The 18,339-nt window shown below is 42.1% G+C and overlaps 1 protein-coding gene across 5 annotated transcripts in view; it reads left to right on the forward strand.

Moving 5' to 3' along the window:
- Positions 1-18,339, forward strand: part of PRKDC (protein kinase, DNA-activated, catalytic subunit) — a 212,417-nt gene that overhangs the window by 132,957 nt on the left and 61,121 nt on the right. For all 5 annotated transcript variants that reach the window (XM_083187421.1, XM_083187422.1, XM_083187423.1 and 2 more), the window contains 11 exons: positions 776-874; positions 2,004-2,214; positions 2,301-2,487; positions 8,108-8,314; positions 9,635-9,747; positions 10,127-10,258; positions 11,092-11,271; positions 12,423-12,631; positions 12,828-12,966; positions 16,110-16,295; positions 16,385-16,609. In XM_083187421.1, the coding sequence (XP_083043547.1) occupies positions 776-874; positions 2,004-2,214; positions 2,301-2,487; positions 8,108-8,314; positions 9,635-9,747; positions 10,127-10,258; positions 11,092-11,271; positions 12,423-12,631; positions 12,828-12,966; positions 16,110-16,295; positions 16,385-16,609 (1,888 nt within the window). The remainder of the gene's footprint in view (positions 1-775; positions 875-2,003; positions 2,215-2,300; positions 2,488-8,107; positions 8,315-9,634; positions 9,748-10,126; positions 10,259-11,091; positions 11,272-12,422; positions 12,632-12,827; positions 12,967-16,109; positions 16,296-16,384; positions 16,610-18,339) is intronic.

Consider the following 18,339-nt stretch of genomic DNA (forward strand, 5'->3'; position numbering starts at 1 on the left):
CGCCGCCCCACCAGAGTGAAATTCTGCCCTGTGCAAAGCTGTGATAGGCTTGCAAAAACATTGCAGATAGGTGATTGGCTGCAAATCCATTCACAACTCACTGACCATCAAATGATTTTTCCAGTGTGGGCAGTCTGTGCGTAACAGAGGACCTACTCGGCCAGTGTGATAGAAACAGGCTGGTAGGGGCCAGATTTGACGTCACACGCCCTCCCTGAAAATACTTGGGCATGCCTTATGGAGCCCACACACGCATTGATCCCGGCGTACGTTGTGGGCTTAACTAGCACACATAGCATCGCATCGTATGGCTTGTGCATACGATGTGCATGCAATGCTATGCTAGAAAAAGCTAGTACAAAAAGTATGTGCAGCACATACTTTTTTGTACTGTACGATGAGGTGCCGCGGGAGCGCGCACCCCATCGTACAGCATCGCACCGCCGGCAACGGTGCGTGTGTGGGCTCCATTAGTTTTTTTCTGACACTCCCAGTAACCAGCCGGGTGACATCCACAAACGCCGGCTTCCTGTGAATCAACTTGCGAATTGCTTAGAATTTAAAAAGACACTGGTTATTATTGCTGGTCATATTTGCGCATGCGCACTATGTTCCTTGCGGAAGGAGCAGTCCTTCAATAATCAGCCGGCCTGCAAATTCGCAGCCCAGTGATCAGGTCTAAAAAGAACTTTATTTGGTACCCCGCAGAAGCATATTATAAGTCTTGATAACGGAGAAAAGTTCATCTAATTCTTTATTTCATGTTACCTTCCAGAGACACAGAAAGCCAGTCCGATACGGATTCACAGGATGTTTTTAACATGGCTAAAGAGACTTTGCTTGAAGGACTGGTAGATGAAAATGCAGAGCTGCAGTATGTTGTATATTTCATTTGTATTCATGTTGATTGCCCTGTTTTCTAAAAGCACAACAAATACTGGGACAGATGTATTAAGCCTTAAGAAGAGATAAATGCAAGGGTGATAAGGAGAGATAAATTTCCAGCCAATCAGCTCCTTACTGACTTTTTTCAAACACAGCTAGTAACATGGCAGTTAGGAGGTGATTGGCTGGACGTTTATCTCTCCTTATCACCCTTGGATTTATCTCTTGTTAAAGCTTAATACATCTGCCCCACTGTGTGGTATTTTTCCTGTTCTTTTATTTTGCAGACTGTTTAATTGCATACATGCTTGTTTTGTATTTGTTCTAACTGAGGAATAGTGCATATAATAGGGAGAACTGAAGTTTTAACTATTCTCTCTGGCATGTGTACATGTGTTTCTATAGTAAGTGCAAACTGTGTCCCTGAATAGATCTTGGAGGAGCACTGATGCATGAGATGCATTTTGTGCATGGGAGTGGGGTAGTGCTGCAGCTTCACCTATCTGCCAATGTGACAATGATTAATGGTGCTGAGCATCGGGAGCCAAGGCACATTGACTGCACAAGTGTGCAGTGCATTACTGGGAGTAGATGAAGTCCCAGCAGCGGCCTCGTCATGGGAAGGTTTTTAATCAGAGGCAGCAATGAGCCTGTGAGGTCTCTAACAGAGTACAGAGGGCCAATCAGACTTTTCATGTGGTGTGTGTGTGTATATATTTATTTATCTCCCCTCCCACTGCAGTTACCCATTGATCAAGTTTATACTGCCTTTACTCTGTGTTTTGACATTGTAATATTCTCCCGTGCATTTTGCGGCCAGTAATGACAAGTGGGAGAGGGGCCACCAGTGCCCCGGTGTCCCTGAAGGCTAAATCCAGCACTGCCCACCACGCCCTAGCGGATGGTAGGGCATGAAATACCACCTGTCGGCTCAAAAAAGTGAAACGACCCCATGTCGACCTAATGCTTGTATTGACCTAACCCATGTCGACTTTTAGTCATGTTGACCTTCCTGCATGTCGACCTATTGGTGTTGAGCTAGTGACCGTATCCCTTTTGTTTCAGTCCACTACAAAAATATACTTTTTGCTTTATTTAATCAATGTTCTTCATTATAGACTCATTGTCAGGAATTTCTGGAGCTCTGAAACACGATTACCTATTGGCACATCGGACCGTTTGTTAGCTGTGTTGTGCTCATTATACTCCCCAAAGATCGAAAAACACTTTCTAAGTCTTGCCACAAACCTGCTGCTTGAAATGACCAGCAAGAGTCCAGATTATATCCGGCAAATATTTGAACATCCTCTTTCAGAATGCAAATTTCAGGTAAAGTACAAAGTATGCGGCAGTATGTCTATATTTATTGTTATTTCAGATCTATGTCCTTTCATTTCATTGTGTTCTCTATTTAGGATTACACTGTTGATTCCAGCTGGCGCTACCGCAGCACTGTGCTAACTCCCATGTTTGTGGAGACTCAGGCTTCTCAGAGTAGTTACAGATCAAGAACACAGGGGTCTCTAGTGGAGTTGGAGCCTGGGGAAGCTCAGCTAAGAGCGACACAGCAACAATATCAGTTTACACCTACACAGAATATTGGTATGTCTCTTTTATTTTATCTTTATATTTTCTTTTTTTTACTACCATGTTTCCAGGAGTTACTCACAATGAAAATTAAGATACAAAGCTTCTTCTTAGAAATGGTAAATTATCAGAGAAGCTGAGAGGGAAAGAGGAGTGGGTACTATTTATCTTGGCCCATTGTTCCATGAGAGCTTTGAAAGAGGAGACTTTTAAGGCCCCCATACATTAGGCCGACTTGTCCTTAAGACAAGTCGGACCCAATTCTCCTGTGAGCCGCCCGGGAGCTCCCTGGGAGGCTCACACACAATTTGGCACTTGATGAGCCAAATTTGACATGTGATAAATCGCTCTCTCAGCCAATCAGAGAACGGCCGGTCATTTGACAGGTATTTTAAAAATCTAATAGCCGCCACTGCGCGTCCCGTCCCCGCTGCTGCTATTTGTTATCACATGCCCGGCCAGGTCAGCCAGCAGCACTCGCCGCACCCGGCACCACGTCCCCTCCCGACTCCCGCAGCGCTGCTGATATATATGAACATCACCGCCCGGCCAGGTCAGCACTCCCCGACGCTCAGGGACCCGCTGCCCGCCCCACTGCTCCCCCGGTGTCTGCATGCATATGCCTGTCAGGTGGGCAGGCATATGCATACAGGGAGGTCGGACGTGATCGTATGTACTGACCGTCCGACCTCCCTGATCCGGGACCGCGCATCGGATCGGATCAGATATCACACACCTGCGATTTTGGGCCGATTTCACCCGATTATCGGAACAAAGTGCCGAAATCGGATGCAATCGTCCCAAAATCGGATAGTGTATGGGGGCCTTTACCCCTTCGTAGCACACGTCACCATAAACAGCAACAAGCAAAATGTTTTGTTTCTCTTTTTTTCACATGGAATTATAGAATTAAGTACAATATATATTGGTGATTAGAGGAGCCAGCAGTTTAAATCTAAATGGCATCTTTACTGTATACAGGCAGAGGGAGAAAAGGCACTTCAGATGCGCTATTTCTACTCTGCAGTGGCACCCGCTATATGCGGCTGTCCCACCCACCCCAGCTCCTGTTAAACTAAAATGGAAGGGGGGGATGATGTGGTGGGAATTAAGATGCTGCTATAGCACAGGGTCTCATCCCACTGCTTAGTAGACAAGATACAAGGATCAAATCCACAGAGCTCCATCGGGTGCAATCTAGTGGCTGTAAGGAGCAGCAATTAGCCTCTTCTTACATAGGATGAGTACTAAATGTGTTATATATTTTCTTCTGCTCACCAAAGGCTCAGGGAACAGCAGGCAGCCTGCAGAGTAGAGAGTCTAGGCACCATAGACTCCCTCTCCACTATACTCCGCCACCGGCCTGCCAGTTTGTTTGGCATCAGCGGCGCAGGCACCATTTCATATTGGGCTGCTATTAAGTGTTCCCTCTGGTTACATTTTTGTATGTCTTTTACTTTCACTATGCTCTGTACAGGTATCATATAGGACACCCTCACAGTACCTGTTGCGGCATCCCCAGTGTCTGGGTCAGTGACTTACGCCGTTGGAACTCCAGGTGGAGACTGCACACTGGAGCCTGCAACTGCAGTCGGTCATCCTAGGCAAGGAAGACACGTTGCTCACTGCTTGCAAGGAGCCGCATCTTTGCGGCTATTCACCACAGGTGTTAAAGGCCACCAGCGGTACAGGTGAATGTCGGCCCAGCGTACTGCTCCTCACACTATACCTCCAGGGCAGCATGGAACTGAACTTGCTGCAGCAGCGAGTACATAGTCCCTGGGGGTTTTGCACTTGAGGGGTATGTAGAGGTGCCCTGTTTGTCCCTCCCATAACCCCTGACTACGCTTTCAAATTGGTAAACTTCATGCCTCAGGCTGCCTCCTTCTTCTCTTTCCTTCACTAAAACTGGCTTGGCGGCCATTTTAGATGCATAACTCAACTTTTCTTTGGAGAGAATTTTGGGCCTTTCTCCCCGTATACCTCACTCTAGTCAGTCTGGTCCTGCTCTGTTAGAGCTGGTTTGTTAAGCAATAATAGCCCATTGAGGTTACGAACACACTCCCATGTATCATTCTCATGTAAAGAGCTGTGCTATGGCTCCGTCTCTGAGCACCAGCTTAGTAACCAATGTGACCGGGTTTCACTCACAGGACTCTGTGCTGGCTTTTCACAGCTATCGGAGTGAGTTTCCCTAAGCCACGACTGCTATTCGGGAACTCATATTTCCGATTATACTGTATATGTAGCCAGCCTACAGCTTTCAACCTAGCTCCTCCTGCTAGTATATCGTCAGATGAGGCCCAGCTCTTATCAGCATGCTTCTTACTGAAGCCAGTCTGCCATAGAGCACTTGCTACAGATGTCAGCACTTTTCCTGCTAAAGGTCTACAGATTACACAAGTAGATGCAGCTTCTCAGGTTTCGCCTTGTTGTTTGAATTGTGGCTTTGGCCTCAGAGCAGGCAGTTCCCTCAGATGTTGAGCCCATCTCCATGCAGACTGGCATAGTAATTTAAGCTTTCAGTTTTGCCTGAGAGGCCACGTTCACAGGTTGGCTAACTGTCCATTTCCTGTTCCCCATGACAAATGAATAATTGACAGTGCAGTTATTGTAAACTGTGCGACTAATGTACCTATGATCAGGGGCCGTTTTTTTTTGTTTGTTTAATTTCCACAGTGGAATGAAGAGCCATTCTAAAGGTGGGTAGATTTGACCTTTAAACATGCATTCTGAGCAGACCCCTGGTTCTGAGCTGCGGTATTAAGGGTCAAAACACCAGTCTTACCTTTTCTGAGTAGATTTGGATCCTCCTGTTGGGGTTTAGGCGCACCCAAATATCTAGATTCCTGACAGTTGCAAGCCAGGTGGTAATGCCCATTTGGTTGCTACCAGCCACCACGTCTGGATAGATTGACTAATGGCTGACAGACCAATCCTAAACTGGTGAATGGCCGTTGCCTCATGCTTCATCTATTGGGTGTTGACATCTCTTATGGTGGTCTAGCAAGGGGCTACATTCCTTATGAGCTGACACGGGTTGTAGGTAGGCTTGGGGTTTCTCCCTTAAGGTGTCATCCTGTCAGGTGCGATCCTCTGGACAGTATAGTCATGGCATGCTCACAGTAGTTTTCCTTTCTTCTGTGGCACCCTACACAGTCCAAAATGAGTTAGTCTAGTTTAATTCCTGTACTACTTCTTCATCCTCTGGGTTCTGAGGTCGGGAGCCTTGATCTACCAGATGCTGGGCAGGTGTGCAGCATCAGGAAGTGCGTCTCCAGACCTGGTGTACTCCAGCGTGGCAATCTGGCTTCAAATACTTTATGAGGTGTGGATAGGAACCATGACAGATGACTGGGTCAGAGGAATACGCTCTGACTTTCGGCAAATCTGTGACTCCTAGCCACCAGCTTTCCAGGAACAGTTGGTGCTCTTGGTGGGGGAGTCATATGCTCCCTTCTGGCATTTAAAAAACTTCATGCAGGTTTTCCTGGTTTAAAAGATGTATGGATTTCTATGCCGGCTTCTTCCTTATTTAGACTTCAGACCACTCATCCTGGCCATTCTTTTTCTGAATGCGCTAGATCAGTGGTTCCCAAACTTTTTGAATCATGGCACCCTGGAGTATCAGAATTTTTTCACGGCATCTCTAGACCAAGGGTTTCTCATTGAAAAAGTTAGAAAAACATATTATGTTAAGTAGTTTCTATCTTATCCTAAGGGTCAGTTTTGTGGTATTCTGTATACTATTATATTGGCCATAAATAACTTGAATTGGTCATGTACCACCAAACCAGGGCACCACTGCAAGTCCACCAAGGCACCCCAGGGTGCCACGGCACACAGTTTGGGAACCACTGCGCTAGACTAATGCTTAAGGATTTCCAGGTTCTGCAGGGAGTCACTTCGTTCGATGGTTTTGATTTTGGAACTTGGGGATTTTAGGCAAGCTTTAGATATAAAAGTTCTATTGGAGTCAGTTTCCAGTGATGGCTCAGGTTGAAAGTTTGTGACCATCACTTCTAATTTCTGGTATGATCACTCGGTCGGTGCATGGATATGCATGTTTTCACACATCTTTGGTGCATGGTCTCAGATTTAACCTATCTAAATGCCCTGTTTATACTGCCCCCTTATTGAATATTCTCACAGTAGTTCTTCTCTCAAGTGGATCACTGATGTGAAGAATTCCTTTCTTGACTCAGTCTCAAGAAAGGTTACAGTGGAAGCCTTGAAGGATTTCAAAGTACAATGGATGTTTCAGCGGACAGCCTTCAGATCATGCCGACAAGGATTTGTCTGCTCTGACGTGTCTGCAGGGGCTCAGTACACTCTTTATATACATTTCTTGAGTTTCCACCTTTGAAATGCTGGAGTTGCACTGTTTCATTCTCAATTTCTTCAGATCTAAATTTTGGCTCTGCGAAACTGATCCCTTCTGCAAACAAAGACACCCTTTTAAGGTGGCTTCAGTGTTCTCAGATAGGGGACGCTCCTTTTTGGGTCATATCTGAAGTCCTCCTCACCATTGATGAAGGTCTTCGCATGTGGCAGGGCAGTAACCAGTCATCGGGCCTTTCAAAGGCAATGCTCAACTCAAATGCCAGTTGCCACTACATGTTTGGGACTTCCAAGTGACCTTCAGAACTCTCAATCTAGCCCTTTTATTCTTGGCTGTTACTATACCATAGTCTATTGGTCCAGCTACAGTCTGCCATGGTGACAGACTTCGTCTTCATGATCCACCTGGATGATACTCGCAGTAAGGGGCCCATGATAAAAGTTCAGTCACATCCTCGGTGGGGCATTATTTTTCAGCATTCGGCTTTCAGCTCATAATTTATCTACTAGCTTAATTAACTGGCTGGCAGGGTATAGTGGAGAGAGAGTCTGGTGATGCTGGGAAAAATTTGTACCCATTTGGTACCCAGACTTTCTCCTCTCCAGGCAACACCCATTGTTAAAAACTAAATTGAGGATGGCTACTCGCTATAGATCAGAAGGTAATCATGCAATTAATAAAGGTAGTCTTTTGCCTTTATTAGAGTAGCAGTCGGATGTGGGCACTCAAAACCACATAAATATCAGAAGAAAAAAGGTGGAGAGGAGACTGTGCTAAAATAATTGCTAATTTAATAATAAATTGTTAGTAGATGAATGTAGATGTATATTAGACAGTTCCATTTGTAGTATGAAAAACAAACCGATAAATTAGTATAGTCTTCTTCTTAGTATTTGTTGTGAAGCTGATGGAGAGTGTGCACAGCAAAGTGTACATTACAGTTCCCACTGGTGATTATTTGATTACTGTTGGTGGACTTGCCACTCCATAAATGCCACCAAGGTGTGTGATCTTTGAATGATGGCCCCCTGCTGTTTAATGATATGCCACAATATGTTGAAGTCCATTCGTATATAGATCAGCCACAGATGGTGGTGGGCAGATGCTGGTACAAGAAGAGCCCTCACACATTTCTCCACCTTTGGTATTCGTGGCTTCCTCAGAGAGCAAGGAAAAAAGTTTAATGCTTTGTACAGATGCTCTACTCACAATGGATGTTAACTGAAATTTCTAGAGTGCAGCTACTGTATATACCGAATAACATTTTACAATTTTTATTATCTACATAATTAGGTGGCAGAAATTCCTTTAACTGGTTGACTGGAAGCAGCATTGACACAATGGGAGATTACACTGTTGACTCCTCTGAATCAATGTCCTCAACATTGTTGTTTACAAGTAAGAGGAGTGAAAAAGCGCACAGGGGCCAATTAAAGCCTTTGGGGCCAAATTTTGGAAAACAGAGATTGGGGCTTCCAGGGGATGAAGTTGACAGCAAAGGTGAGAGTTACAATTTGGTTTTCTGCCGTATACAAAATAGAAATAATACCATATATTTACACATTATCTTTTGTTTGTTTTTTGTTTTTTTTTTCCTACCAGAACCAGGGGTTTTAAACTTTTTTTTAACCCTTTGAATGCCAACATCTCTGAGCAGTTCAAAATATCTACTAAAATGCCAACTTCGCTCACATTTGTTATATAAATTGAAATATATATATATATTTTTTTGTAAACAAAAAAAAGATTAATTCTCCTATATATGGTAAACATTACAGATCATTATGATGAATAAAAAAGTTTGCTTGGCAGTTTTCACACCTATTTTGATAAATTCACTTGGCACTCAAAGGGTTAACATTCATCTAGTTCTCAATTTTTCCTATCAATGAGAGTGTAGTGTTGTCATAGGGTTACATGGTAGCCCAGGGGCTGACACAGCATATGGTTTTTGGCTTTGTCTCTTCCAGACTACCTTATCTTTAGCAAGAATATTTCTGAATCCTATATAAAAAAAGTTTATCATAAAGGATTATATATATGGATTTTTAGTAGTACAAATTCCCAATGGATCACCGCTGAATAAATGTGCTGACATTTCTATTGTAATCCATAGTGGAAAGTATATGATGTAAAGCTCATATACTGTAAGGGCTCCTTTTATACAAACTCTTTATGCCAGAATCTGAACTGCAACCCCTATGCCATATAGCCAGCAGATGGCTTATTCAGGAAATGAAAGCATCCCATTGGGAACACACTACTCATATTGGGCCTGATTCAAAGGGGGGTGCAAATCCTGTTGTGATTTTAAATGCCGTATGCAAAGGTTCTGGGAAAATATACCAATGTCACAACCAATGAAAATTACGGCAGTCCAACCGCATGTCCAGACACATTGGCAGAAAATCAGAGGCAGTCTCTTTACTTTTTGATCTTCCCTCTTACTTATCTTATGCAATTATTTACATATTCATACCGTGTTTTGAAATCTACAGTATATAATATTATGATTTACAGGTGTCTTGTAATGGGTTTGCACCCTTAAACCTTGACACACACCCATGTGCTTGTTTTCTGAGTTTTTTGAGTTTTAAGTAGTTATAGGGAAATACAAAGGGATTTATTTTAACTTTACCTGCTGTAGTGATGCCGTTTGTTCTTGTTAGTCTCTGTTTTGGTTCATACACCATGCAATTAGTGGTCATTAGAAAAAAAAACTGTTTTTTTTTTTTAATATTTATTTTTAAATAAATATAAAAAAAAACTGTTTTTTTTTTATATTTATTTTTAAATAAATATTAATATATTTTGCACAAGGCGGAGTAGAAAGAGCAACAATCTTGAGATTGCGACGGCGTTTCTTGAAAGATAAAGAGAAGCTAAGTATCATTTATGCAAGAAAGGGAATGGCGGAACAGAAAAGAGAAAAGGTTAGTATTGTCTTCTTATACATGGTAGCTCATTCCCTTTATTACTAGACAAAATATAGTGAATAAAACCTACTATAGAGCATGCGTTTCCTTTCTCTGCCATATAGAGAACTTCAGTAATCGTGCTGTCCTCTTCTGTTAGTACTAAGTACTTCTGCCTGCAATGAGATGGGTCACAGTGTGCTGCTCGTCTCTGCCAATCCTTAGCTACTGTAGTCCCTATTCACTGTAAAGTATACAATGCAATCATTAACAGCCTGTGCATCCTTTCTTATGTATAAGCTTTTAGTAATCCTTCTAATAAGATAGACATTACATGGACTGTATATTTAAATGTGAAACAGGAAGTAAGTGACATTCTTTTTTTTTTTCCTCCAAGGCAATAAAAGTTGAACAAAAAATGAAGCAGGATGCCCAAGTCACTCTCTATAGAAGTTATCGACATGGAGACTTGCCAGACATCCAAATTGCATACAGAGCTCTTATTGCACCTTTGCAAGCTCTGGCACAGGTCTGATTATTAATCTGCCATTCTAATAATCATTTTTTTTTTTTTAACAGTTCTAGTAATACCCCTTTCACACCAGCCTAATTTCCCGGGTTTTCAACCCTGCTATGGAGCAGGGTTGTTCCTGGGTTCTAACCAGTACCAATCTGACCGATCTAATCCATGATGCATGTATGACTGGTCCTGTCACAGAGTGATATCGTTAACGATTTTGGTCAGTGTTTATACACTATATTGTTCACCTGCAACACGACTATTTACTTAACAATATCGGCGGTGCTGGAAATTGCACAGTGTGTGCCCAGCGTATGTCTTCTTGTACCCAATGTTATATCTCTGAAAAGTTTTCATCCAAACCCATCCAGTGGAAGACACAGAACATGCTTCCCAGGTTCTGCTTGGTGAACACTAACAGGAGGTCCAAACAGGACCCCAACATCCTATTATGTTTTCTGGTATCCTATTACCACTCTGTGACATTTTCGTCCAAATCCATCCAGTTGTGCTCCTGTGTAATCCATATCGCAAGACAAAATAGCAGGTATCTTTGTACTACATCGCCTGCTGTCTAGCTCCAATTTCACCCTATATAGGGAATAACATGCGATATGTACTCTACATATTTAAATTACATATTGTAGTCTAGTCCAAATCTTATGTAGTTCAAATAGCACAGTATATAAAGTTCAAATCACATAGCACACATTGTATACAGTAGCTCAAATTGCACCTAGCACACATCTCACAGTGTGTGGCCACCATGAGTGGCTAATAACGTCCTCATTACAACCTTGCTCACTGTGTTAAACTGTAATTCATTTTCTCCTCTTGTTTAGAGAGACCCAACTCTTGCGAAACAACTGTTCAGTGTTTTGTTTTCTGGGATCCTGGAGGAAATGAAGACAAGCAATAGCACCCCACATATGAACAGCATCGCTTCTAAGCTGCTTGATCAGTTCAATCTCTACTTGAGCAGCACCCTGTCCTACTTCCCGCCATTTGTGGCATGTGTGCAGGTAGGAAATGATAAGGAATGTCCCATCTGTCACCTTCTGCTAGTTTTGTGTAGGGTATGTATTATACATGCGATATTGCAAGTGGCACTTCCACAGATTCCTCCAGACAATTTATTGCAAATCAGTAGGCTCTTAAAGTAAATATTCTGAATCATAATTCATTGTCTGCAGATATATTTTTTTCTGAGAAATGAGGCTTGCGTAAGTATTCACACCACAGAGGCTTATTCTTGTTAGAACTCAAAAAAAAAAAATGTCCTCAATAGTGTGTATCCCATCGGTACTGCGCATTCAACATGACACTGTTGACATTTTCTTCAAAATGTTTCTTCCCATCCTTTGGCGCTTTTTCCTATGACTTTTCAAAAAACAAGATCGCAAAAGGAATTCCATGATTGACATGGCCTCATTATTGAGGATACTGTGATATCTTAAGCAGACCACACATCAGGATGACCAGCATCAGATCCGAGTCATCTAATGATTTCCCCATCAGCTTCCCAGACAAATGATAGATCTTATGTGTGTAATTTCACATAAGATCCATGGTCAGATCTACAACTCCCAGCATACTGGTCATTTGCAGCATCGTCAGATCTTACGTGCAGCACATAAAATCTGAGGATCGACTTCATGACCTGTGGGCCCACGCTTTGTACCGAAACACCTCACGGTGTGCAATCAAAACACACACAATGCATCGCACAACCCGTCAAAATCTTAGCATGGACTCTCATTTTTTTCTAAAGAGGTTAAAGCTGGGTACACACTATACAATAGATCTTGTGATAGTATTTATTTTGACCAATCTGTATGATCATCGTATAGTGTAAACTGTCCCATTGGATGTGCTGCAATATTAATGGGACAACTCCATCAGATGTGATGTAACACGCAGCATTTAATGCTGCAGTCGTACAGCAGGTAGTTTTAAGGGGGAACAGCAGTGCAATTTGATACATTTCATCTGAACGGTTATCTACCATCAAATGGGATATATAACCGATACTATCCTCTCATTTAGCAATTAACATAACACAAAGTTTATTTGTGCATTATTTATAACTGGTTTAGTTGGTCTATGTCCCCTCTTTTTAATATATTGTGCTAATATTTTTTAAATACCATCAAATTTGTTATTATTCTTTCAGGATATATGTTATCATCATGTTGAGCTTCTTGCTCTGGACCCAGCTGGTGTTAGCACGAGTAGTATAGAAAGCCTGCAGCAACCCCTGGGTATCCTTCTGCTTGAGCAAGGGCTGCAGCATATCTCTCCACCAGAGGAACCTCCAGCAAAGAAGATGCGAGGAAGGACAGAACCTCCCCCAGATGTTATCAGATGGATACACCTTGCTAGGTAAGGCAGATGGAAAGGAGATTAGCAAGTTACTAATTGGCAGCACATATTGTATTCCCTTCTTGGCAGCACATATTTCCTTCTAGGGTAGACTGACCATGGCCAAGTGTGCAATATTGCTCAGCTTTATAATAGTTTTCGATCATTTCTATATTTTTTATGTGTATATGAGAGTTTTCTTTTAATATGCATTTAGACTTTATCGCTCTATTGGGGACTACGATATCCTTCGAGGGATTTTCAGTGGGAAGATTGGAACAAAATCCGTTACTCAAGATGCTTTAAGTGCTGAAGCAAAATGTGACTATGCAAAGGCAGCTAAACTGTATGATAAAGTAAGTATGTGTCTTTAAATTACTGTTAATTGAAGCTTCTCCAACAGTATTGAAACTGTGTACTGTGCGTGTACCATAATGTTTATGAAAACATAATAGTACACGCACAGAATGCAGGATATTTAGAGGGAGACCTGGGGTAGGAATCCTAGTAAAGTACGGGGTCCCCATGTGTCGGATCCACAGTGTTCTGGGTCACAGTGTGGCAAAGTGGGGGTTGCAGAAACAGGACCACACAGCCATATGTCGGTAAGATTATCCGTGCCGCTAATCAGAATGGTGAGGAGGCGGATATGATTTGCTACAGTTGTATGATGCAACATTTTATGCTACATGCAGGAGAAGTTAACTGATTGTTCTGCACAGACAATGATTAGCATTACTACCTCACAGCACTGAGGTCATGGGTTGTATATTCTCCCCGTGCTTGCGTGGGTTTCCTCCGGGTACTCCGGTTTCCTCCCACAATCCTAAAATATACTGGTAGGTCAATTGGCTCCCAACAAAAATAGCCATAAAATGAATGTATGAATGTACATGTGGTAGGGAATATAGGGGTACTTTGTATTCTACCCATGATTCACCTCTTCTTCCTCACACTCGTTTGGAGATGCACAGCTTTTCACTCAGATTTAGCTGCTTTGAAATAGTTTTTTAAGGCAAATTTGCATTTTTCTGCATATATCTGCGATATTTGATCACTGCCTACAAATGGAGTGGATAACTCCTCGTACGCCGCATTGGTCAATGCTCGCCATCAGGGGCGGCGAGTAGTGAACACGTTAATTAGGGTGAACAGGAGGCATGGCGAGTGGTAGAAAAAATGGAGAATGCACAGCGAATGAAAAACTGGGACCGCTGTGCTGTGCTCACCGGAGCATTGAATACTGCTCATAGGGTAAAAGTTTTTTTTTTTACTGATACTTTTGGAAAAAATATTAAATTAAGTAAATTGTGCCTACCTGTCATCCTTAGGGTCAGTTATGTGGTATCTAGGACAGGACAGTTGTGCTAGTGGCTGTTAATCACTTACCATAAGAATTTAATTTTGTCCTGGATTACCTACCCGATGCACCCCAGCAAGAGCTCTGCGGCACACTAGGATGCCTAGATTCACAGTTTGGGAACCACAGCAACGGCTGCCTTACTTACCATTGGCCCTGCCTATTTACAGGGCCCTGCCTATTTTGACATTCCCAGGCCCTGTAATTTCTGATGGCAGCCTTGTACACATACACAACAGCAGAGGTGGAGGCGAAATACTCATATAGGGTTAGTTGAAGAAGGGTATGTTCATGTGAATACACACGGACGCGGAGCTATACGCACCTCCGAGATGTGCATGGCTCCACCTATGGAAGTATGCTAGCTTTTGTGATCAATTCATTTTCTGACTAATCTGAGCTCTTTTTGCTAAAAACTACAATCCTAATAATGTACAGGAAATACAGAGGCAATAAAGCAGGGGCAAACACAGGATTTGCAAAGGAGGGTTTCCAGAAATCGTCAGAGCCAAGCATGGGGGTGGAGACTGACATCGCAAAAGCGCGTCCGACCCGGTCCGGCGCTTTCAGATTAAAACTGGGTCACCAATTTTATAGAGGGTGAGCCGGGTTTAACCATTTTAATAACCTGGGTCAAAATCCCAGGGTGGTAGACCTGGATTATTTGGTGTGGTGTGTTTGCACCGCGACCCGGGTCAACACGTCACCAACCCGGGTTACTTGTGCATTGTGGAAGGGGTATGAGGTGTCCCAGTATATTCTGGGTCTATCAAACGTGTGTGTGTATATATGAGGTGTCCCAGTATATTCCGGTTCTACGGTGGCACCTGGAGGCAATAAAGAGTCCAACTTTGGACTCTTTATTGCCTCCGGGTGCTGCCGTCCGTAATGTGTATGTTGGGGACCCTTGCCGGCTCTACTAAGAAGGCACCAGAGCAGGCTATATATTTAATATATAAATGTATTTTATATATATATATATATATATATATATATATATATATATATATTATATTAAATCACTTACAAGTGCCACCAGAAAGTCTGCAGGCTGCAAATGCTAAGAGACAGCTGAAACACTCATTCATCAGATACTTCTCTGCAAGCAGGTAGTCTTGTTTCATGGAGGGACAACCACGGAGATCAAAGGGAGCTGCAGCTAGGGGAAACAGAGCAGGAAAGGTTGCAGCACAACCTATGATTTGCGGGTCTTCAAAAGGGGGTGGAGCCTAATCACAGGGTGGGGCTTAAATTGTGGACCGCAAAGTGTTCAATGAACAACGTTTCAATGTGTCAGGGGGGTTTCTATGCACTCAGAAACCCCCCCCCCCCCCCCGTGTGTGCCACTGTAAAACTACAAATATAGTCTCTTGATTTGGCCTGCATATCTTCCCTCCCTAAAAATTGAATGTACAACACTATGGATTATGCCAATTATATGAATCTAAAATATTTAAATGCTAAATATGTCTAATTGTAAGTATAGTGAGAATTGGTAGGAGCCCCCTTCACCCCCTAGCTCTAACTTACAGCTTGACACTGGGACACATCAAACCACCCCCACCCTGCAGGAAGAGACAAGAGTGGAAAACCAGAATCCTGCTTTGTCTATATACAGTAGCGAGTGATCCGCAAATGACTGATCCAAAATACTAGTGACACACTCATTTTGGCTCTTACCATACATGATTGACACTGTGGGGGTTATTCTGATTCACTCGGAAAGGCACAATCACTCTCTAATTTACAAAACCATATGCACTGCAGGTGGGGCTGATGTAACTTGTGCATAGAGAGTTACAGTAGATTTGGGTGTTTTATTGTTTCTGTGCAGGGCAAATACTGGCTGCTTTATATTTGCACTACAATATAGATATCCGTTTGAAGTATACACCCTACAAATCTAACTGTCTCTGCACATGTTACATCTGCATTGCATATGGTTTTGTCCATTAGAGCGTGATTGTGCCTTTCCGAGTGAATCAGAATAACCACCTGTGTGAACATCAAATACTGTACTGTCAATTGTAAGTGAAATGACTAATTGCAGATTCCGATATTATAGATGCAGCGGTCACATAGTCGTTTCTTAGATATTCTGGTTTATCAGGCATCACTATTTACACATATTGTTCCTAGGCCCTGCAGCAGAAGTTTGATGATGAGGACCCTTCCGAGACAGAGAAGGATTTCTGGGAAATATCTTCTATGGAATGTTACAATCACCTTACTGAATGGGAGCCCCTAGAATACTGCTCCACCGTCAACATTGATGATGCACGTCCACCAGACCTGAGCAAAATGTGGAATAACCCTTTTTACCAGGTATTGTTGGATTTATAAAACTTTTATCATCTCCTATAGGACTCCTCTTCCCACACTTGTACAAATGACCAAATCATTTCTCCAAACAGGAAAGCTATCTTCCTCACATGATCCGCAGTAAAGTTAAGCTTCTCCTTAATGGGAAGAATGACCAGTCTTTATTAACATTCATTGACGAGGCAATGAAGGTCGAGCAGAGGAAGGTTCTGATGGAGACATTCTACAGCCAGGAGTTGAGCCTTCTCTACATTTTACAAGATGATTTTGACCGTGCAAAATATTACATTAAAAATGGAATTGATGTGTTTATGCAGGTATTTATTTTGTATTTCATATATTAAGAAGCGTTATGAGGTCCCTTTCATTTATGTCACAAGTCTAAACTTTATATTTTAGTTAACGTGTAGCATTATTTATAATAATGACCCAGCCCCTGTTCTTTCTTTATTGCTTCACATACAATTGCATAGAAAGTGGACACAGGACTATTTGTAGTTATTTAAATTTGATTTATAGTACGCCAACTGTTGGACTTCCTTAACTGTCTCGAGCATATGTTCTTGCTAAAATCATGGCAGGCCATACACCAGCATTTTTAATACCTGTGGTGGGGAATGATTAGTTATTGCTAATATTGTCTCACATATCCTCTTATCTTGGCAATTGCAGCCTGCCATTACGAAGGTCTGAATGGTGACTGCATTCTTGTGTGCATCCTGGGGGCTTCACTGAGCACTTGACTGCATGAATGGGCAGTTTACTAAATATTGGTCATTCCAGTTTGGGGAACAGCTAAATACCATGTCTTTTCTTGAAAATTATCTTTTAATGTGTTTTTTTGGCATATACAGATACATTTTTACCACTAATGATGTTTTAGGCCACTATACGGTATGTTTTTTTCTTTGGAGAATTTGTGATTCCTAATCTCCTGTGGACTCTCGAATTTTCACTTTGTTTTCCAAGGAACATGATTAGCCACCTGGGTATTACAGATATATTGTCCTTCAAGACAAGTAGTAATCCCGGGAGATAGCGGGTGGTATTTTCCTGTAATATTTTTGACCGTTATGGATAAAAACGGCTTTAATTGTGCCAGATTAATGGCCAGATCTTTTCCCAATTCCTCTGGCTCAAATGTTTGGTGGACAACACTTCCACCATATTCTATGCATTTCATATTTCAGCAAAGATTAGTTTTTGGATAGAAATGCAAAAGTGACTCGACACCAAAATGCAACAGTTTCTCAATTGCTTAGAATTGATTCATTCATCTTCATTTCACTGGCTGGGCTTGAAACCGTAATGGAGCCATCTTTGAAGCCCCAGGCTGATGACGACTCGGCACATTTGGATTTCCATATGAGACAACATTAAAGCTTATCTCTGGATTTTCCCAGCAGATTTTTTGAGAGTTTAAGCTGAAGGCCCTGAACAACTTGATTCTGAGCAAGATGTACTAAGCAGTGGAAAGTGATAAAATGCAGAGTGATAAACCACCAACCAATCCACCCATAACTGTCATTTCTGAAATAGTCTATCATGCCAGCTAGGGACTGATTGGTTGGTGTTTTATCACTCTCCACTTTATCACATTTCAAGCTTAGTATATCTATCCTACTGTGGGAAGCTAAACCCTGCTTACCTTCACCAAGGTCGTGGTTTCTTTGATAGCATGTCAGTAACTTTAAGTGTCTTTATAGTTCTAATTTTTTCTATAACATGATAGGCTAAATTTACTAAGATGGGAGTTCTATTTCACTTGGGAAGTTGCTATAGGCAACCAATAAGAGTCTACTTATTATTTATTTAGCACCTTCTAGAAGAGAATAGATAGTATTCCCATGTGAAATAGAACTCCCGCCTTAGTAAATTTCCCCCGATGATGGCACACTCCAGTGAGCAGGCAATTCAAGGTGTTGCTTTGCTCTCTTGCCCTATTTTTTCTACTGTTCATTTATAAATTCTCATTGTATAAAGGTCGGGGATGATACTGTGTGGGTAAAGCTAGTCCAGCCCGTTTACAAATAGTGACAGTTTTTTC

This window comes from Crinia signifera, chromosome 5 (genome assembly GCF_055691185.1).
Source record: "Crinia signifera chromosome 5, ASM5569118v1, whole genome shotgun sequence".
Classification (NCBI taxonomy): Eukaryota; Metazoa; Chordata; class Amphibia; order Anura; family Myobatrachidae; genus Crinia; species Crinia signifera.